Here is a 20,496-nt window from a genome sequence, read left to right as displayed (position 1 = left end):
CCAGAGTTAGAGAACTGCTGGGAAAACAAACACACAGGCAGCTGAAGCTGGGGCAGTGAGCTGGTAAGAGTATAGAGATGAAATATCATTGTAGGGATGGAGGGAAGAAGGCCAAGACAAAGCTGGAACTGAACTTGGGAAGCAAGTAAATCCAAAAAACAAAACCAAAAAATAACAGGAAGAGATTCTACAGGTATGTTAAGCAGAAAGGAAGGTTGATAAACAATGCTGGAAACTGGTAACAACAAGAAGACGAGAAGGCAGAGATACTGAACTTTTTTGCCTCATTCTTCACTTCTCAGGCCACAACCTCTTGAGGGGAGGGAGAGGAGGATGGGAACTGGGGGACAGGCTCATGAAGTGGGCCCATGGAAGCATGATGAGATTTACAAAGACCAAGTGGTGGTGCTGCACCTGAGTAGGAACAGCCCCTGGTATCAGCACAGGCTGGGCATGAACAGCCCCAGAGCAGCCCTGCCCAGAAGGGCTTGGGGGTGCTGTGGGTGAGAGGCTGCACATGGCCCAGCCATGGCACTCACAGCCCAGAGAGCCAAACGTGTCCTGGGCTGCATCCAGAGCCCCGTGGGCAGCAGGGCAGGGAGGGGATTCTGCCCCTCTGCTCTGCTCTGCTGAGACCCACCTGGAGCACTGCATCCAGCCCTGGGCTCCCAGCACAGGAGGGACTGGGACCTGCTGGGGTGAGCCCAGGGGGCCACCAAGATTATTAGAGTGATAAAGCACCTCTGCTATGAGGAAAAGCTGAGACAATCAGGATTGTTCAGCCTGGAAAAAAAGAAGGCTTCAGGGTTGCTGCCTTCCAGTACCTGACATAACTGAAGGGAGCCTACAAGAAAGATGCAGAAAGACTTTTTATGGAGGCATGGAATAGTAGGAAATGGGGGACTGCCTTCATACTGGAAGAAAATAGGTGGTGGTAGTAGTAACTATAGACTAGATATTAGGAAAAACTCTTTACTGTGAGCGTGGTGAGGCACTGGCAGGTTGCTCAGAAAAGTTGTGGATGACCCATCCCTGGAAGTGTTAAAGGCCAGGCTTGATGGGATTCTAAATAACCTGATCTAGTTGAAGCGGTCCCTGCCCAGAGCAGGAGGCTTGGAACTAGGTGATCTTTAAAGTCCCTTTCAACCCAAACCATTCTATGATTCTATTCCACATGTCCTCTTACTGGATACCAGGGACAAAAGTACAGTGCCTCCCTCTGCACTTCCCCTCCAGAGACAGCTGTACAGAGCAATGAGGTGTCCTTTTCTGTCAACTAAATGAAGTTTGGCATCGTTCAAGTTCAGATCTCTAAGCTCTTTTCTACAGAGCTGGTCCTGATTTTCAGTTTGAACATGTTTGTATGTTTTTCTGGGTACATTAACACAGAAAAACACAGTTTGAAGCAATGGTCTCAAAATTACCATATCTTAATATGTTTACTGCTGTTTTCTTACTCTTCACTGCTGGATGTTTAACATTTGAAAACTGTAGTGCCACATCAGAATGAAACAAAATCCAAGATGCTAACAGATAAGAGAGCTTGTGTGCATGTTGCAGAGCAGCTGAGAGCTCAGAACCTCCAAGAAGAGCAAAGAGCCCAAGACACTGAAAACGTGACTAGTTATTTTTGTAGACTTCTGCTGAAGTATTTTCTGAAGGTTATGTGTTTAATGAATTAATTAAAACCAGTGTGAAGGCTTCCTGATTCTGTGCTACATGTTCGTGTATATAGAACAAAGAAAAGATGTGCAGAGAAATAAAGCCAATGTACTCTTATGAGACCTTAAAAATCTTCCTATTTAAAAATCACTTTATGTTGAGAGTATTTGCATATTGTCAAGCATGGAAAATATTTATAGATTTGAAGACAAAGTGTACATATCACAACTTGTATGCATTTGAGATGTCCTTGTAAAGGAGTTTTGTGTTATTCTTCTTTTGTGAAGAAAAGATGGAGCATTGCACAAAAGCAGGAAAATGACAGAAGAAGAGCATCTGTAGTGGGTTTGGCCTCAAAACATCTTGTACATCTGTGTAGCTACTCTGGTGATGTAAGAAAGGAAGAAGACATTACTTTAGACATGGGAACACTCATCCAAAGCAGAGTTTATAGTTTATGTAGAGGAAATGGCCAGGTATCAGGGTATTGAACCACACTGACAAAGTTATTGACTAATTTGATATCTATTTTATGTGGCTAATGAAGGGAGAAAGCCTTGCTATGTTTATTTAGCTGTTCTATTGCCACTACATGAACAAGAATGGCTAAAAAAAAAAAGCCTCTTCATGTATCTAGACAAGAAAATGCGAGCAATAAACAAAATGTTCAAAATAGCATTTTAAAAGAAAATTTTGGAATACCTCTTATGATGCATTATATATTTTTAACTATCTTTGACTTCTTTGTATAAAAACTGTTTTTTTCTTCTTTATTCCACCTTTACCTGCCTGCATGTCTGGTGCACTTTAAATGACTGTAATTATATGTTTGTTACTTCTTGATCATCTAGTGCTAGTGTTACCTAATGTGTTACCTAATGGTATTCTCAGTTTCTGTACCAGGAAATTGGTATTCTCATTTTCTGTGCTATATTCAGACCTGAAACAGGTACCTTACTAGAACTAGAATTCAATGAAAGCCCTTAAAAGTCTGTAAAGCGCTGCTCATCTGCTCAAGTCTGGAGCCTGATAATCTCTTCTAATTTCTTCCCGGAAGATAATTTTTGGCTTAATTGTGTTTGCTTCATATCAGCATTACATAGGAAGGAGACAAAATGAAATAATGGCCAGGATTCAAACAGCTGCTATACAGATTCAAAAACAACCATCAAGACCCACCATAAAATCTTTTGAAGCCAAAAAAATCTTAAAGAAGAAAAGGGAAGCAGAGGTAATTATCATCTATACTGTTTAATGCTAATTACATTAACTCAAACACCACAATTTCTGGGAACATTTATGGTTACAAATACTGTACTTGCACCATTCAAAAGCTGCTGACTGTCAAAATGATATAAATTCAACTAGTGAAACTTGGGCTGAGTATTTACACAATTATGATTTTGCGGGTTTTTATAAGTAAGAATTGTTTTGATGTAAGAGAAATCAATTGTTTTGATGTAGGAGAAATAGATAGGTAGTAATTTGATTGCTGAGAGTAGCTATGAGTCTACTAGCAAGAATACATTAAATAAAAACATTAACGTTCCATTTTGATTTGTGCATGATAACATTTTGCACCATAATGTTTGAACTGTTCTATAACACACTTTAAAACTATCTGCTTATTAAATGCTAGTAACAGCTGAAATTGGCAATAACCTTAAATCAAACCAAGAGAGATGCAGCAATTAAAAAAAATTTCTGCATTATCTAGTACCAAAAAATTCATGGATTGTAATTCAAGTTCATGGATTGTATTGTCATTAGAGGTGCAACTATTATTGCTTTTTACAACCGGGCAACAGTAAGAGGTCTAAAGTTTGGTAACCTATAGTAAGACAGTTACTTGAATAACTATTAGGGATACATTCAAGTTACTAAATGAGATCATATTTCAGAGTATCTTGTTTCAAATCCCCATATGGTGAGAATTACATACTCTGCTAGAGCCCTATGCAACATCAGAATTATCCTGCAGAAAGAACAGCTGCAAAATTCTAGGATTTTCTGGCTGGTAGAAGTAGGTGTAGCTAGAAAAGGGGAAGAGGGGAAGGAAGTGAAAGGTGAAAGATGGAAATCATCTTGCCTTTATTCTTGGTGTAGCTGATGCTTAAAATATTTTCAGTGTAAGCATTTCTGTTGTCTTAACATGACATAAAATAATTCCCTAGTACTTGTTCTGTTGAACCTTCTTTATGTTGCTTTGTGAAGAGAAAGGAAACATAAAATTCTGTGCTACTTTTTCAGGACGTATACAAGGAGATAGAAAAGTTTGAGAAGTCTATGATAGGAAATGTCTCTGCACTACATGGCTGTGTGACTGACAGGTAACATTTGGATACTATTTTTTTTAAGAATAGGCAGGATCTGCCAGGTGTCTGCTATGATGACAGCTACTTAAAGAAAGAATAATGTTTCATTTAGTTTAAACTGTGATATCCTTTGAATGAATGCGACACTAGCACTGATTTCAGGTTCAACACAGTTGCAGTGTCTTGAAGTTACCTTTAGTTAGTAGGGAGAGCTTAAGCTTCCTTCACTACTTTTTGCCATGTGTGCAGCAAGGAAAGGCTCAAAATGCATATTTTCTCTGTTCATTTCAGTCATTGGGTCTGTAAGGTCAGTTACCCTTGCAGCAAGATAGGAATGGTTGTGAATCTGCATACATTGTAACACATTTCAAAGGGTAAAGAAGTAACTTTTATCCTGAAACTTATCTGTATGTTGATTTATTTGTTGAATAATTGCAAGTAATTTTCATTCTGCCACCCCTGGTGATATGCATGCCCTACTCAGAAGATGTAACACTCTTGCATACTGCTGTGGATATTTCTGTGGGTAAACCTGTGATTAATAGCTGCAAAACTAGTCAGAGTGTATGGCCATATTGAGGAGCAACCCAACTTTCTTTGGCATTCATTGAGCCATCCTAATTTCCTGTTTCTGTGGAATTTGGCTTCGTATTGACAAAGAAATGAATGATTAGTTGGCCCAAGTCAGTGCTGAAAACTTCCTCTGGACCTAGTGGACATTGTCAGGAAGTAGCCACAGAGCCCAGAGAGTGATGGTGTACATTTGCACATAACTATTCAGGCATCTGTGTGAAAAGACCCTTAAGAATGCTAATTCCAATCTTTCTTTTTTTCAATCAGTGATATGCAAGAATTATTGCAAACACAGAAGTCTCAAGAAGCAAGTCTAGAAACTATACCAGAGACGAGAACTGAGCTGTTAAATATTTATTCAGATGATGAATATTTAAGGAAAATTCAAAAACGTGTACAGGAAGATACATTTGCTAGAGAGCAGCGAGCAAAGAGACGACGAAAAATGCTAGTGGATCAGTTAGCAATACATGAGATTCAAGAGGTGGGAAATTGCATGCTGAAGTACATAGTCCATGTGCATTTAATTAGTAATCTAAAATGTGCTTACAAATATGAAATGAGTACTTCTGGAAGGCTGAATAAAATTTGTAGGGGATAAAGGGACTTATACACACTTATGTCTAAATATATCTTTTATGTTAACCCTTGAAAAATATGGAAGGTTGACTGTTCTTCATCACCACCCTTATGACATACGCCATACTTATAAACTTAAAAGAATAAAATTAGGGCAGCCGGAAAAAGGTTATTAAAAATGTATTGCAGACCTGCCTTCTATTTCCTGCCTCCCTCCCTCAAAAGTTGAACAGCCTCTGCTATCAAGATGTATACCGGTTCTAGAGAAGATTCTTATTTAAAAACAACAAAACATGGAATTCCTTGTTTGAAAACCTGTATTTACAAATGTGTCTTAGGAAGGTTTTGATTTGGACTGATGAATTCTGAAATGTTTGTGCTGGGTGATATAAAGAATCAAAATTTTATTTGCAGGTCAGAAATTTGGTGTTTGATGTGTTATGAAATACAAGATATGTCTCTGGACAATGTCTGTGTTGTGTCTAAAAATGAATGTTGCACATCATTACATTTGAATCCTCTCCCATAAAGCACAAGGCTCTTATGGTTCTTCTTCATACATTCCTCCTTTAAAAAGCAGCTTTTAGATTACTAATTTCACAGATTGTCTCTTTTATAATGATTCTATCAAAACACAGCCTTGTAACTTACTGGGTTTTTTTGATTTCTTGTTATCTTTTATTTTAGTATTTCCCTGTGAGTCCTTATATGTGTTGAACATATATAGCTGAGCCTATCTCTATTGCTAATACTAATAATACTAGTAATAATAATATCTCATATCAGATGTGTAGTATCTCTGAAAAGATGAGCTATTGCATGTACATATATTTTTAGAGCCTTGACACCTAATGTCTGGAAATTTTTTGGAAATGTTAAGAAAAAGTTTGTTGAGGTAAACATCTAGAAGATGGTGCTCAATGTCTATCTCAGTCATACTCTTGAAAAACACCAGTAGTGACTTGGAAGGGTCCATCTCTGCATATATCCTGTCTCCAAGTTCTTATTCAAGGAGATTTATATCATGTTCTTGTTGATACGCATAGGCCATGAAGAAGTTTTGCAACCCACTTGTCTGAAATCACTGCAGTCCCAAAACTTTGGGACTTGCTCTTTAAGCACTCTCAGCTCTTGCAGCCCCAGCAGTGTGGAGAGCTGATTCTAAAAGCCATGGCTACTGGTCTTCAGAGCACTTGGTGGATACAGCAGCGCAGACTGCCTCCAGAGAGGCTCCAAATCAAGTGAAAATTAGCAGTATTGTTCCTTGCTTCCCAGGAAGAAAAATCAGCTTTGCTATATGGAAAATTTGAATCACAGACTGCAGGGACTAGAAGGAAAGACAAATTAGCATTTGACTGAAACAGTAATCTGACCATATCAGAGAATATATTTAGTGGTAATTTGGTCCTAAATTAACAGAGGAAAAACTGTTTTGTTGGAACTTAGTGAGATTTCAGACATTAGATGTTACTTAAGAGAAGTGGGAAGCAAACAGAGGTATTTTCTTTTAAAAATGAATAAATATAGAAAATAGTTCAAGATTACTTTTTCCATCTATTAAGTATTGAACCAGAAAGGGTTTATTGATTGAAATTGCAGCTCTTTATATGCATTCAGGTCTGAGTTTTACCTCCACTGCATAAATCTTGAACATGGCATTTAGAGTGGAAGGAATTTCATCCCTTCAGAATGCTGTAACGTGTTTCCATATTTATAAAAGCTTATTAAAATAATCTTGTTCAATTTTTTTATTTTTTGGTATGCTGTAAGGTGGAGCTTTGGAGAGAAAATACTTTACAATTACATGACCGTACTCTAGGTGGAGCACAGCATGATGCCAGTCAGATTTTTGTAGGCGGGTGTTGAAAGTATTTGACAGTTGTATGTCTTCATCCCAACTGAACCTTTATCTCCACTATTTCAACAAATTATTGGTGATTTGTACTTGTTATTTTTAATTCTCTGTTCAGATTTTATGTCTCTGATTAAAAAAATTATCAGACATAATTTACTATCAGCAGTAAATTGCGAACGTGAAAATGGGAGGAGAAACAAATTGTTACTACCTTCTTACTTGTCAATCCAATAGATTTGTGTGTGCTAAGCTCCTAGTTTTGGTCATAAAATGGTCATTTATGACTGCTCAACAGCACAGAAATGTCTTACTTTTATGTAAATCAAACAAGGAAATAGAAAAATAGAAGAACATGATACAGTAACTATGTATGAACAACACGAAACGTAAACACGTTAATGTTTGGCCACTGGATGCCACTGTTGTCTTAAGTAGGTAAACTGAAAAAAGCATCTATTATGCTTTCTTAGTAGTAATTTTTCAAAGTATTACTAAGTTGTCCTATTTGTGATATTTATGATTTCTTCCAGCACTTCACAGTTCTCTGTGGAGATGTTGATAGAAAATGTTAGGTCACAAACTTTTTCTACAATTTTTATTTTCTGTCCTTGTATGTTCAGAAGTTTCAAAACTTGCCAGCCTTTGGCTTGAGTACTTTCTACATTCCTTTTTGTATGAAAGATAGCTACTAATGCTGCACTCCTCCATCCAATGAGGATCCTTTTTGAAACTATGAGTTTGGAGTTCAGTGTTCTGAATCCTTATTTGTCTGTTGTGAAGTTTTGAGTTAATTACCTTTTCTGATTTTCTTGTTCCTGAAGAATTTCCTACTGGCTCTCTTTAGGCCTAGTGAGTATGCCAAAGTATTTGATCACTTAAAATATTGAAGTTCTCTACTGAAAATCTGTTTTGTCTGCTGTGAAGTGTTCTAAAGGAGCATCTTCCAATTTCCTTTATGAAGAGGAAATTCACCTAGAGAAGGTGTTTTAATTTCTCAGTGGACCAACTGTTTGCACCATTCAATTGATGATTTGAGTATGACAAATGACCACTCTGTTAGGGTCTTCAATTCCCTGCCAATAAGGAATTTAACATCAGTTTTCTGCTGGTGAAGGCTTATTGCTGCTGTAATAATCTGTGGTTGAGGGCAAGCAGTAACTAATGAAAAAAAATTAAGGATATTTACTTGCAATAGGAGGTAAATTGTGTAACCTCTGATCTTTGAAATCTTAATTGAAATACTAAGTACCATGGAACAGTGGATAGAATTGAGGCAGAAAAGGGCACTGTACTTCCTGTTATTGCCTTGAGCTCATGAAGGTAAGAGAAAATGGACAGATTAACTCTTCAGTAGGCAGCACTGTTGGAAAATTTTATCACCTGAGCTGTATTAAGTGACACAGGGAGTGAAGTTGTTATGACTGCATTGTTTTCTATTGGATGTATGATGATAATTCCCTCCATAGGCAAACAATTCACAAATAGTACACTACAGCTAAAGAACAAAACAAGACATATTTGAAATTAGATCTTTATTTAGTGAAAATTTTTGTAGAAAGATAATATAGCATACAGGTGAAGGACTCTATGATTAAGGCCTGAGATGAGTGCACATTTTTTATGGGGACTGTCTTGAGATTCAGTACTAGGAAAGCAAGGGCAAAGCCCACATTTGGCTAAAATAAGGAAAATATTAAGATATTTTTATAGTAGCTTAATATTTCCAAGTCACCAGAATTTAATTAAAAGGTACTTATTTCCAGCAATTGTGAAGGGCAAGGAACTTAAAAAATATGGAAAGAGATTTGCTTGCTTGTTTATTTGTTTGGCTTCTCCCCACCATCAACATTAAATATCTGAATTATTTAGAAAATTCTTCTCTTATTGCAACTGTTGCAGTCATGCTTTGCATTAGAATTCTATTACAGGTATCCTGGCTCCATTCTGTAGGACAGATATAGATCTCTTCATAGAATTTTTTCATAGATAATATCATATACAATCAAGTTGGGTTTTTCATTTATAGGTGAAGTTACATAAGGTGTTTTGCCCTCTCTGTCACAGATAGCTGATGAAAAAAACAGATTGAAAGAAAATACTTTATTTTGATACTTTATTTTAGTGTATTTTAGTTTTTTATTTTTGGGGGGTTTTTTTAGATTATTACTAACTGACTTTACTTGTGCCACTGTTTTTAGGAGAATGAATTTGAGATCTTCAACTAAGATCCCAATTTAAGTCCCTAAATTTGAGTACATTTCATAGCAGTTTTGATGCATCAGAAGCAAATATTCAGCAAATCAGAAATTTCCTCTAGAATTCTGCTGTAGCATTGGTATTTGGCATTGATGCCTATAAGGCAAGCTGATGTTTTTGTTCAGGACTCAGAAGGAGTTTTGGATTGTGATAGTAAGGCAAAACTTGATGTTAAATTAAGCATTAGTTTAGATACCAAGAAAAGTCTGGAGAAGTGTAGCAGTGAAAAGATACTATTATGTTTCAAGAATACTTTGAAAAATAACAACTCACAACCTTCAAAATGCCTGTGCATACAGACCACATCTCAAGCAATAGCTCAGAATGATTTTCCTTTTGTACTGCATAGTATATTATATTCATGTCCCAGTAAGGACACTGGAACTATTACCCAGAAGTCTTGTATTTTGCTCAGTTTTGAATTCTTCCTCATAGTCCCAGCCTGCTGAATAGGGAAGAATGGAGAATATAATTACCCAATTCCTCCAAAAGAAGAAAAAATTTCAAATCTGTAGAAAATAGATTTCTCAAGGATGCTGAAGATTATGGCTGAGAATAGGACTGGTGAATAACAGAGTTAAATTAATGATTTGAAGAAAGGGTATATATTCAGATAAGAAGCTGTTATTTGAAATATGCTGCAGTTTCTTTGCACATGGGAAATAACCATATTAAAATGGAGTTAGTCTGACCAGATGTATTTTTACTGGGTATCTCAGTTAAGAAATATTTTGAATTCTTACATAGTTTGTGCAAATTGTACCAATAAATAGATATTAATGTGGTTCTGAATTTATGTCCCATGTAAACAGGTGAATGCCGTCATATGACAGAATTCCTGTTTCTCATATTAGACACTGATGAGTTTTCTAGGAAATAGTTTATCAGCTCTGCTTAGTACTATTATTTTTTTATCTTTTAGAAGGTTTACCGGGAGGAGCAGCTCATTTACAGACTAATGAAACAATCTCAGCATGAGCGAAGGATTGCTGCTCAACTCATGCATGTTCGGCATGAAAAAGAGGTGATAAGGCAAAACAGAATTTTCAGGGAAAAGCAATATGAAGAAAGACGGCAGAAGGAGTTCCTGGAAGCCCTTGACAGAGAAGTGGTAAAAGATTGATCTCTGAATCGCTGCAGGACTGCTAGAATACCTTCCTGTTACAAAATGAAATTTGTGTTGTCAACTGTTAGACTTCAGGACTTTTCTAGGGACATGATGATTTAGTGATAAATATATTCTTTTGTCCTTGTTCAAAGTCACAGCTATAAGCAATAAGGATGTAACTGTAACTGTGGAACTGAGTGCATTTTGTACTGTGTTAAAAGTTTGGGGGAATTTTGCAGGGAGAAAGAACAGCTAATCTACCCGATCCAGTGAAAGGTGGGCCTGCCCATGGCAGCAGGTTTAAACTAGAGGGCCTCTAAAGGTCCCTTCCTACCCAAACCATTCTATTGTTCCATGGTCCTGTAATAAGGGATAAAGCTGAGTAACTGAAAATCTGGTTTTTCTTCCATATTGATTGTAATGTCTTCATAGGAAGACATCTCTGTGTGCTGAGTTTTAAAAGGCACAGTCTCACAGAGGCAACAGGACAATAACCTAAGGTCCTGTTTCAGGAATCATGTTCTTAATTTCATTTAGATATGATTTGTTAAAGTCTGTTTTTGAAAAATGCTGGAGTAGTTTCACTCATGAGTGCTAATTTCTGCTTTGAAGCTTTAAGTTGATTAAAAGGACTTATAATTCTGTGGAAAACTGCCAAATGCTATGCTGATAGTAGGCCATAATGTAATATTAGAATTTTTTTCCTGTCAAAAATCATCAGCAGCTCCAAATCCTCCAACACAGCTGGAATCCTATGTAATCAGCAGCTATAGCTATTGATTACATCATCTCTTTAAGTATGCTTTCAGCCACCACCACAGGAGGTGGTGATGGAGCATGCCACTACAGGAACTACTGATAATTTTCTACCATGACCAGAAATCTTTCAAAGATTGAACAACATCAATAATATGAAATTATTTGAAGATCAGACTCTAGTAAGATAAATTACATGTTCTAAACTGGTTGTTACACTGAAAGCTGCAATTTCACTGCCCTCAAGGACTGAATATGTCTTAATCTGTTATTCATAAAGGAAGTAATGGGCTTCTCCTTTATTTTATTCTATTTTAGAAAGCAAAAAAATGGGAATTTACAGAGCGAATAAAAATGCTTAGATTTGTTTATGTGTTAGTCTGCCTGCTGGTTATGCAACTCTGGTGAGAATCGAGCTGTTCTTGTTTCTTAAGTTAGTTTTCATTTTCGGGACTGTGTACCTCTGCACTTTCATTTTCATTGCAGTCTCAAATTTTTTCCTTAAAAACAATTCTAGGCTCTTGCAAAACAAGAAACTATTGATAATGAAGAACAAATAACCAGAGAAAGAAAATACCATGAGAAAATTGCTGCTGAAAGAGCTCAGGCACGCTATAAAAAGCATTATTCTATGTGTTGGGAAATGATAGACCAAATCATTGATATATCGACAAAAGTAGGAGAATATCGTCAACTGACAAACAAGTGAGTATGTAGCTGCTAGGCAACAATAACAGCTGTTAGGCTGCATTAATCAGACTGGTTTAAGCGCTATAGCAAATGATGTAGTTTCTCAGATATTTTACATGGCAGCTGGAATTAGTTTGAATGTGAGAATGGTAGCATTATTTTTGTGCGTGGATTGACTGGTGTGTAATTCAGAGTGAACTAATGCTACAGCCTTAGCATAATTTCTTGAAAACTCAACTGACTTGAATTCTTAGGAGACCAAAATCCACTAGTGCCACGGTTTGTGGAACTGCTGATTTCCTTTCTTATTAACAAATTCCTTAGTTAAAAGTTGAAACTGAGTGGTGCTCATCTCATCCTAGTTTGCTTCACTAGGTGAACACTTCCTCAAAATAATACAAACAGGATGAATTTCCCAAGTTAAATATGCTGCCTGGAATGTCCAAAATGCATCAACTGAGCCCAGATTATCCTGAGTCCTCCATGCTGTGATTCTCTCTTCTGACATGCCCTAATTACGCAGGGTTTTTGAGAAAGTCCTACAAAGGCAGTAATCTCCAAGTGCCCATGCTGTAGAAGTGTTTCAATACACATGATTATTTAATAGAAATTATATAAATTTAGGCTTATTTAGTATGTGGTAAAATAGTCAACCTAGGCACACAGTTTAGTGAAATTAGTCATACTAACTGAAGAAAAAGTTTAATTCATATAAGTCTGAATTAATTTTGACTTTGAGGAAAAAGTATTCTATAGATTTTTTTGGCAAGAGGAGGCTTTACAACACAAAAGGAAAGAATATTTTGGGGCAGGGAAAAGTAGCAATAACAAAACTGTTACTACACAGCTCTGCTAGCCAAATATTTTGTGATGACACATTTGTGAAAACACTGAAGCCTACAAGTGCCTACAGCTGTCATAAAAGGAAACAAACACTTATAAGAGGCTGTAATAATTATAGGATGCATTATAAACTATAACTAGTTTAGCATATGCTTGTTTCATGATTGGAATTCTTGTAAATTTGGATACATTATTGTCAAATATCCAATCTTCTAATTTTTGTTTAAAACTGGTTTTTTTTTCTTTTCCCTTTTTTCATTTTTGTGCAGCCGTGTTCCACTTAAACTGATGCTGGATTGGAAGGAACTTTTTTTAAAAGGAAAACCAATATATGAACAAGCCTCAATTCAACCTTTGTCAGATGAACCTAGCCCAGAACAACTTGTAGAGCTGAATAAAATCAGTCTGTTAGATGAAAAAGATTATGGTGAATACAAGGTACACCAAACTGATAAGGTGTAATGGAAGATAATACACCTTGCTTTTTCAAAATCATTAACTTCATGTTGTGATCTTGCATTTTGTTCTATTACTGGTTTCTGTTGGCAAGTTAAGACAAGCATTTTCTTTTCATTGCCTGATGTTTTGTATGAAAACTGTATTTTATGTTAGTAGGAGTTATAATTCCATTCTTATATATAACCTTGATTATATTTCATGAGTTGTAGGACCAACATGTTAATTGCAATGCAGTGAATTTTCAGCTAATTGGACTTTAAAGGTATTAAAGGTTAATATTACCAGATTGGAAAATGCAACAGAATGTAACAAGTAAAAGCAGTAAAATGAAATACTAGACATGTTACAAAAACTGAACTCTTAATTTCAGCAATTTTGAATGAAAGCTCTTTAGCAAGATTTATTGGTTTGAGTGAACTATTTGTTTTAATACAGTAACCTTTTTTGGAAATTATTAAAAATGGCTGACATTTTTCTTAATCTTCTGTTAGAATACAAGTAAATATTTTTCAGGGTATATTAACTTAATCAACTTTTCAATACATCAGTGTTATTTCAAAATTGAAAGATTAAGGGTTGATGGTTCCTTGTTAAAATGTATTGTACAGTTTTTTAAAAATTATATTCATAGTTATATTAATTAAATCCCACTACATATTTAGACTTTTCAAATAGCCTGGTGAGTAGAATGTGACAAAATCATGGCAAATACCCAGTCTTTTTCTTGTTGGGGATTTATAACTACAATATATGTTTAATTTTTTCTACATCCCAAGCCACTTGGTACATTTTTGTTTTGCAGTGCGTATAGATGTCCATTATGAGTTTCTGTGATGAATGCCTGAAAGCTCAATTTACTGTAGCTTCATTTTTAAGATATGCTTTTCTGATTTATCTCTTTATAAGGTCCTAATTCACAGCATAGCAACTCATGTAGGAATTTTATGATTATTTTCTTTGGTAGAAAAAGGGCTGTACACAAAGTCAGCAAGGAGGACATAAAAGATAGGCAGGAAACAGAGAGCACTAATGAAAAATTAAGTTTTTCAGTCATAGTTTTGTTTACATTATGAAGTCTCAGTAATCTTCTATAAGTGTAACATCACTGAATGTCAGAAAAATTTATTGATACATTTAAGGCCTCTTTTTTCCTGCCAGGCTATTTCAAATTATTTCATAATTTATTCCCAGATGTTGTTAGTCCTATGCCTTCCTGAATCATTATTAATCAAAAACTGGCATCATATGACGTGTGAAATTGATGGCACCAGTTCATACTTATGTCTTCTAAAAACCTAAGTGAACAGCTAATTCTTTCAAGTCTTGCTTCTAGATAAAAATTTGTTGGCTGGTCATTCTCACAACATTTGTAGAGATTTTCCTAATGTTTGTGAAAAAAGCCCAGGACAGGCAGTTTGGCATCTCTAAAGAACACCTCACCTACATTAGGCATACCAGCTAAAAGTGTGAGATGTATTTGATAAAATACAAGAAAATTCAGTCCATTGCACGTTACATATTATATTTTATTGTGAGAATATGTTTTTGAAACTACCATGTTTTACCGTGTGGCTAATCACTTAATAAATTAATACAATAACCAAAAACCAAGCATAGCATTAGGCACTGTTCAAATAATTGCTGATTTCATTCAAAAGTATTGACCAGGAATTACATAAATCCCACGTGGATGCCTGAAAACTTGTTTCTGAAAGGTAAACTATTTTACCTCATGAGAGGTACAGTCTAGCAATCTTCTGGTTAAAAGGGTCAGATAACTGAAAAGTGGGGGAACCCATTCCACTTGGAATTAATTTTTTCTAGAGGTCTAATAGAATTCAAAGAACTGATCCATCCCTACCTATAGGTTTAAAGAAAAATTATTCAGATAGTGCAAGTCTTTGGGTTTTTTTAAGGATGTCTTTTCAAATACACATGAAGAAGTATGTTTTCTGAGAGATGATAGAGAGGGGACGTGGTGCAACCCAAAAATATTTACTTTATTTGTTTATACTGATTAAAAATGACTTCTAATTTTAATTTAAATTTATTTTAGACTGATAATTAGATTTTTTTTTTCTGTCTAGTAGATGTGTTCAAAGTCACCATTGATCGTGTTCTACTAGTGGAATGTATGCTATGGCAATACATGGGTCCAGATAGTAAATTCAGGAGAACACCCAGAACATGAGTTCAAAACCTTATCTTTGAGTAGAACTTTAGCATTGTTCACTTCTGTTGATGGTGATGAAATATTTAATTTATAGAATGACACAGTTGTTTGGATTAAAGGCTTGTGAAGGTCATTTGCTTAAAGCAGGGCCATCTTCTGAGTCAGGTAAGATTGTTTAGGATCATTTGGTCAACTTTCAATTATTCCAAGGATGGACATTCCACAGACTCTCTGTGTGCAATCTTCTACTATGCTTTACTAGTCTCATTGTGAACCAGTTTTTTCTTCCTTTTTTCCTGCTTGGAATGTTCTTGGCTGAAGTCTTTGACTTTACCTTCAAAGGTTTGTTGTGCACCCAAAATGAAGTGACAGACTAGAATCTAATTGGTAATATTATTAGTCTACACATTTCCAAACAGCTGTTTAATATTCTCCAACCAAATGAATATTAATATAGGACTAGTATTATTCTGCATACTAAAATATCTTTTACCTTCTCACAGCATAAACTCCAGGACAGCTGGACTTTTCTAGTGCTATAAGATGCAAAACTGGTAGAGTAAAAGTACAGTTCTGTGTTCCATTCTTTGGACTACATTCTTTCATTCTTCCGGTGTGATTGTCAGTAAAATTATATTTACTAGTAAAACCTAGTAAATCATACAACTGATAAATTTCTGTTTATCTCAGGGTAGATGAACTGGAAGTTTCTACTCAGTATTTCCTTCCCTTAATGATGTTTGAATTTGTTTGAGTTGTTGGCTTTGGTTTGATTTTTTTTCTCTCTATTGAATGTGTGTTAGGCAAATACATTTGAAATCTTTATTCATGAAATTTTCAGAGGTTTAAAAGTGATACTGGGCAATAATGTTGCCCAATTTTAGAATGCAGAATATTAGGATAGTGGATTTCTAGTACAAAAATCTGCTACTGATTAATTCTATAATATTGGTGAAATTACTTTTCATGTTTATGGAATTAAAAAAGTGATATAGGAATCTGTATTAAATTTGCACAGCAAAGTTCTGCTAGTGGGGAGCTGCAGAGGTGGCTTCTCTGAGAATCTGCTGAAAGCTTCCCCCATGTCCCATGAGTCAATGCCAGCGCTGACTCCAAGGTGGTCCCGTCACTGGCCCAGGCTGAGCCAACCTGGGATAGTAGTGACAACTATGTGATAAAATATTTAAGAAGAAAAAAAAGGTTTTGTGCAGATGTCAGAGAAGAGAGGAGTGAGAAGGTGTGAGAGGAACAACTCTGCAGACACTGAGGTCAGTGGTGAATGACGAGGAGGAAGTGCTCCATGCTTTGTTGTTGAGATCCTACCTTAACCCATGGAAGCTCATGGTGATGCAGAGATCCACGTACAACCCATGGAGGAGGCCACACTGGAGCAGGTGGATGTGCCTGAAGGAGGCTCTGACTCCACGGGAAGCCCGTGATGGAGCAGGCTCCTGGCAGGAGCTGTGGCCTGTGCAGAGCAGCCCCTCACTGGAGCAGGCTCCTGGCAGGAGCTGTGGCCCATGCAGAGAGCCCCTCACTGGAGCGGGCTCCTGGCAGGAGCTGTGGCCCATGGAGAGAGTAGCCCTCACTGGAGCAGGCTCCTGGCAGGAGCTGTGGCCCATGGAGAGAGTAGCCCTCACTGGAGCAGGCTCCTGGCAGGAGCTGTGGCCCATGGAGAGAGTAGCCCTCACTGGAGCAGGCTCCTGGCAGGAGCTGTGACCCCATGGGGGACCCATGTTGAAGCACCGTGTTCATGGAAGGCTGTATCCCATGGAAGGGACCAAGTGGGTGCCATTTGTGAACTGTAGCCCATGAGAAGGACTCAGGTTGGATATATTGGTGAAGGACTGGCTCCTGTGGGAAGGACCGCATGCTGGAGCAGATGAAGGAGAAAGCAGCAGCAGAAGCAACATGATGAATTGAACATAACCCCCATTCCCTGTTCTCTTGCTCTGCAGGGCAGGAGGAATTACACAATTTGGAATAAAGTTTAGCCTGGGAAGGAGGGAGGGCTGGGAGGATGATATTTGTAGGATTTGTTTTAGTGCTCACCATCCTGTCTGATTTTGATTCAACCAGTTTCCCCAGGTCAAGTTTATTTTGCCCATAATGATAACTGGTGAGTGATCTCTTTCTGTCCTTAACTCATGAACCTTTTGTTGTATTTTCTCTACGGCATCCATCCAGAGGCAGAATTACATAATCTATGAAAATGTTTATATAAGTACTTGTCTCTCAACTAGTTATTAGCAAATATTGATAAATATTTAATGATTATGCCATAATTATAGTTTTTAATGAAGTTCTATTCTAAAAACTATGTTGTTATTGAGTACTATTCAAATTTCATTATTTTATGTATTTTTTATATGAATAAGTACATATATTTAGAAAGATGGAAGGCAAGATTATAGCAATATTGAGATTTGCTAATTTGTCATTTATACAGCACATGACAGGGGAATGGAGCCCAACTGAAGAGAACAGTGAAAACAAACCTCCTCTTAATAATAACATATTGGGTCATGTACTTCGTAGACTGATGGAAATGTTCTATCCTCCAAAGCCCAAATCTTCACGTGAATTTCCTTCATTTCCCATCAAGGGATGTGTTTTGGGAAAAATGTTTAGTGGAAAAACTACCTGTGCAAAGTTTGTTGAAAAAGGTAGAGGTTGTTTGTTTGTTTGCCTAAAATTCTTTAAAATGTTTGTGTTAAAATCCCACTCTTAAATTAAAATTGTTTTGGAAAATCCTTGCATTAATGATTCTTGAACCTCAGATGCATCTGTATTTTGCTGGGGTTGATTGCATGTCATTCCTTTATTATATTCCAAAATAAACTTAGGAACACTGGAACTTGAAAGTAATATTAAAATTGTACTGTAATGTTAATACTTCTTCATTGAGAATTGGGAAATGCTTTTGGTGAACTTCTTTGGAGATACTGGTTTTAGAAGAGACTAGCAAGATAGCTACGTGATTGTCGATAGATACTGTGAAGTAGTTACAGAGAAGAAAGAGTGAAAATAATTTACATTAGAAGCCCAAATGAAATAATTAATTTAACTGATTGTAATAGTTTCTCTGTATGTATACTCAACTCATATTGTAGCTATCTAATATTTTTGTGTATTAGTTTGCAATATTCAGGTACTATCTGTTGGTACTCTGGTTCAGGAAGCCATTGAAGCTTTTCTTAATAATGAAATGAAAAGTGAATCCAGCATAATTTCACAGGGAGCAGAGAGTTCTGGAGAGCAAAATGAGGTAAGTGTATTCCCTAGTTTTGGTCTTGACTCTAACAGGTAGATGGGAATGAAATGTGTAAGGAAAAAAGCATGCTTGAATTTTTTTACTCAATTTCAGACTTAATTCTAAGTTTTGACAGGTAAGACTGGAAGAATCAGCTTGAATTTACAGGCTATTTTTTTTCAGTAAGATGTCATTTTCATTCTAATCCATTTCCTGTCATATTTGATACAAGGACCAGGAGAACTTACCAAATTCACCACCAAATCTTCTAGAGGAGCTTGAAACCACAGACACAGAACTTACCACAGAACTTACTACAGAACCCACCACACAACTTACCACAGAACCCGCCACAGAACCCACCACAGAACTTACCACAGAACCCACCACAGAACCCACCACAGAACTTACCACAGAACCCACCACAGAACTTACCACAGGTAAGTATTTCTCGTTGCACAGATTTTCCTGTGTGTCTCAGGGCCTTGGGATACCTTAGTCGTTTGCATGTCCCAGCAGACGTTTTCCCCAGCCATTCTTTTGTGGAGAAATCTGCAAAAGCCCTTTTTGTTACCCTTCTGCCTAGACACAAGACAAGGCTTTTTCCCCATGAGGAAAGACAAACACTGAAACAAATTTCCCAGAGAGGTAGTGTAGTCTCCATCTTTGTAGGTTTTCCATGTTGTTTACATGGGGTAAACAACTGAGAAATCTGGTCGGACCTTATAACTGATGCCACTTTGAGCAGAAGGTTGTGTTTGAACTAGGTGAGATCGAGAAGTTGCTTCCAACCTAAATTTCTCAATGCTCCTATGATTCTAACAGTTTCATGTACCTTCTGTATTGATTTGTTCAAAGAACAATAACAAGCCATGTACTTTTATTCTTTATCTGTAATAATGAATTTTATAGTAATAGCATCATCAAACTTTATTTTAGAACCTATTTTAGACAATTGCCCTGTTGAAACGGATCCATCTCAGGAAGAAATCCAGGAAGAATTTGAATTGGATAGCAGTCAGGATGGCCTATCCAAGGTTAGTAGTCCAATTTTAGTTTCTACTTTATAAAAATACATTATTTAAAATGGTTAAGTTCATAATTCTGAATTACTGACATGAGTTCAAGTATTTTCTGAAATATGAAAAGGGCTTTTGTGAAAATCTGTTCCTCTGTATGTTGTTTAGAGTTGTACATCTTATTAAAATACTATATTTTTTGGTGAAATCTCACATGTACATAAGATGTGGTATTTTCTATGGCATTTCTGAGTTAGCAAAAATGTATTTCTGCTTGCTGCAGCCAGGCAGATAATTCATCCCATGACAAGGTTTCTTTTCTTTATTTTAAAAATGCTTAATTCTACAGTGATTTTTATGGCCTACTGCTCATTCAAAATTACTTCTGGAGCTATGATATAAAAGAATACCTGTAAAACTAATGAATTTATGTGCTGCTGTATTAAATAATCAGTGGTAATGGAAATCAGAATAAGCTGAGAATCAGAACACTTAATTTTAATTTCTTGGCCTTCATATCCTTGCTTTCTCTATCTTGTTTTTTTCAGCATTTTTATTGAGTATAATCATGGAAATCAGCTGGAGATTTCAATTACTCTAGGCATTTTTTTTACAATTTAAAAATGGTCTATTCTCCTTAATAGACTCCCCCCAACTGTTATTGATAAATAACAGCCACCATCCCCAATATAGATAATTAATATATAATATGAAATGTGGAGTCACAGACTTTTCAACAACTCTTTTCAATGACAGTTATGGACATTCTGAGCATACTTCTGTTGCACTCTTCCACAGCTGTCAGTACGTGCCCAACTTGGTGCTGCATCACAGAAATGGCTGAAGAACGGAAAAAGTGTTCCCGATGAATTACTAATTGACATCCTATTGGAAGCCATTACGTATGAAATTGTATAGATGCTTGGTTTTATCTACTCTTGTTTGACAGAAAATT

The 20,496-nt window shown here is 36.4% G+C and overlaps 1 protein-coding gene across 8 annotated transcripts in view; it reads left to right on the top strand.

Moving 5' to 3' along the window:
• The window catches only part of SPEF2 (sperm flagellar 2), a 74,621-nt gene that overhangs the window by 8,195 nt on the left and 45,930 nt on the right, over positions 1–20,496 (top strand). For 7 of the 8 annotated variants that reach the window (XR_011678983.1, XM_071425561.1, XM_071425560.1 and 4 more), the window contains exons 4-14: positions 2,756–2,893; positions 3,913–3,992; positions 4,818–5,034; positions 10,163–10,351; positions 11,622–11,809; positions 12,907–13,075; positions 17,719–17,935; positions 18,407–18,537; positions 18,755–18,962; positions 19,462–19,559; positions 20,340–20,443. Coding sequence is in view for 7 of the 8 variants with exons in the window: in XM_071425561.1 (XP_071281662.1) it covers positions 2,756–2,893; positions 3,913–3,992; positions 4,818–5,034; positions 10,163–10,351; positions 11,622–11,809; positions 12,907–13,075; positions 17,719–17,935; positions 18,407–18,537; positions 18,755–18,962; positions 19,462–19,559; positions 20,340–20,443 (1,739 nt within the window). In the remaining variant the exon portion in view is untranslated. The remainder of the gene's footprint in view (positions 1–2,755; positions 2,894–3,912; positions 3,993–4,817; positions 5,035–10,162; positions 10,352–11,621; positions 11,810–12,906; positions 13,076–17,718; positions 17,936–18,406; positions 18,538–18,754; positions 18,963–19,461; positions 19,560–20,339; positions 20,444–20,496) is intronic. The other variant, XM_071425562.1, reaches the window with a different exon arrangement.

Source organism: Agelaius tricolor, unplaced genomic scaffold, assembly GCF_023055355.1.
Source record: "Agelaius tricolor isolate 1412-34295 unplaced genomic scaffold, bAgeTri1.0.p SCAF_4, whole genome shotgun sequence".
NCBI classification, from domain to species: Eukaryota; Metazoa; Chordata; class Aves; order Passeriformes; family Icteridae; genus Agelaius; species Agelaius tricolor.
Note: the sequence above shows the minus strand (reverse complement) of the source record. Positions and strands in the feature narration are given on the sequence as shown.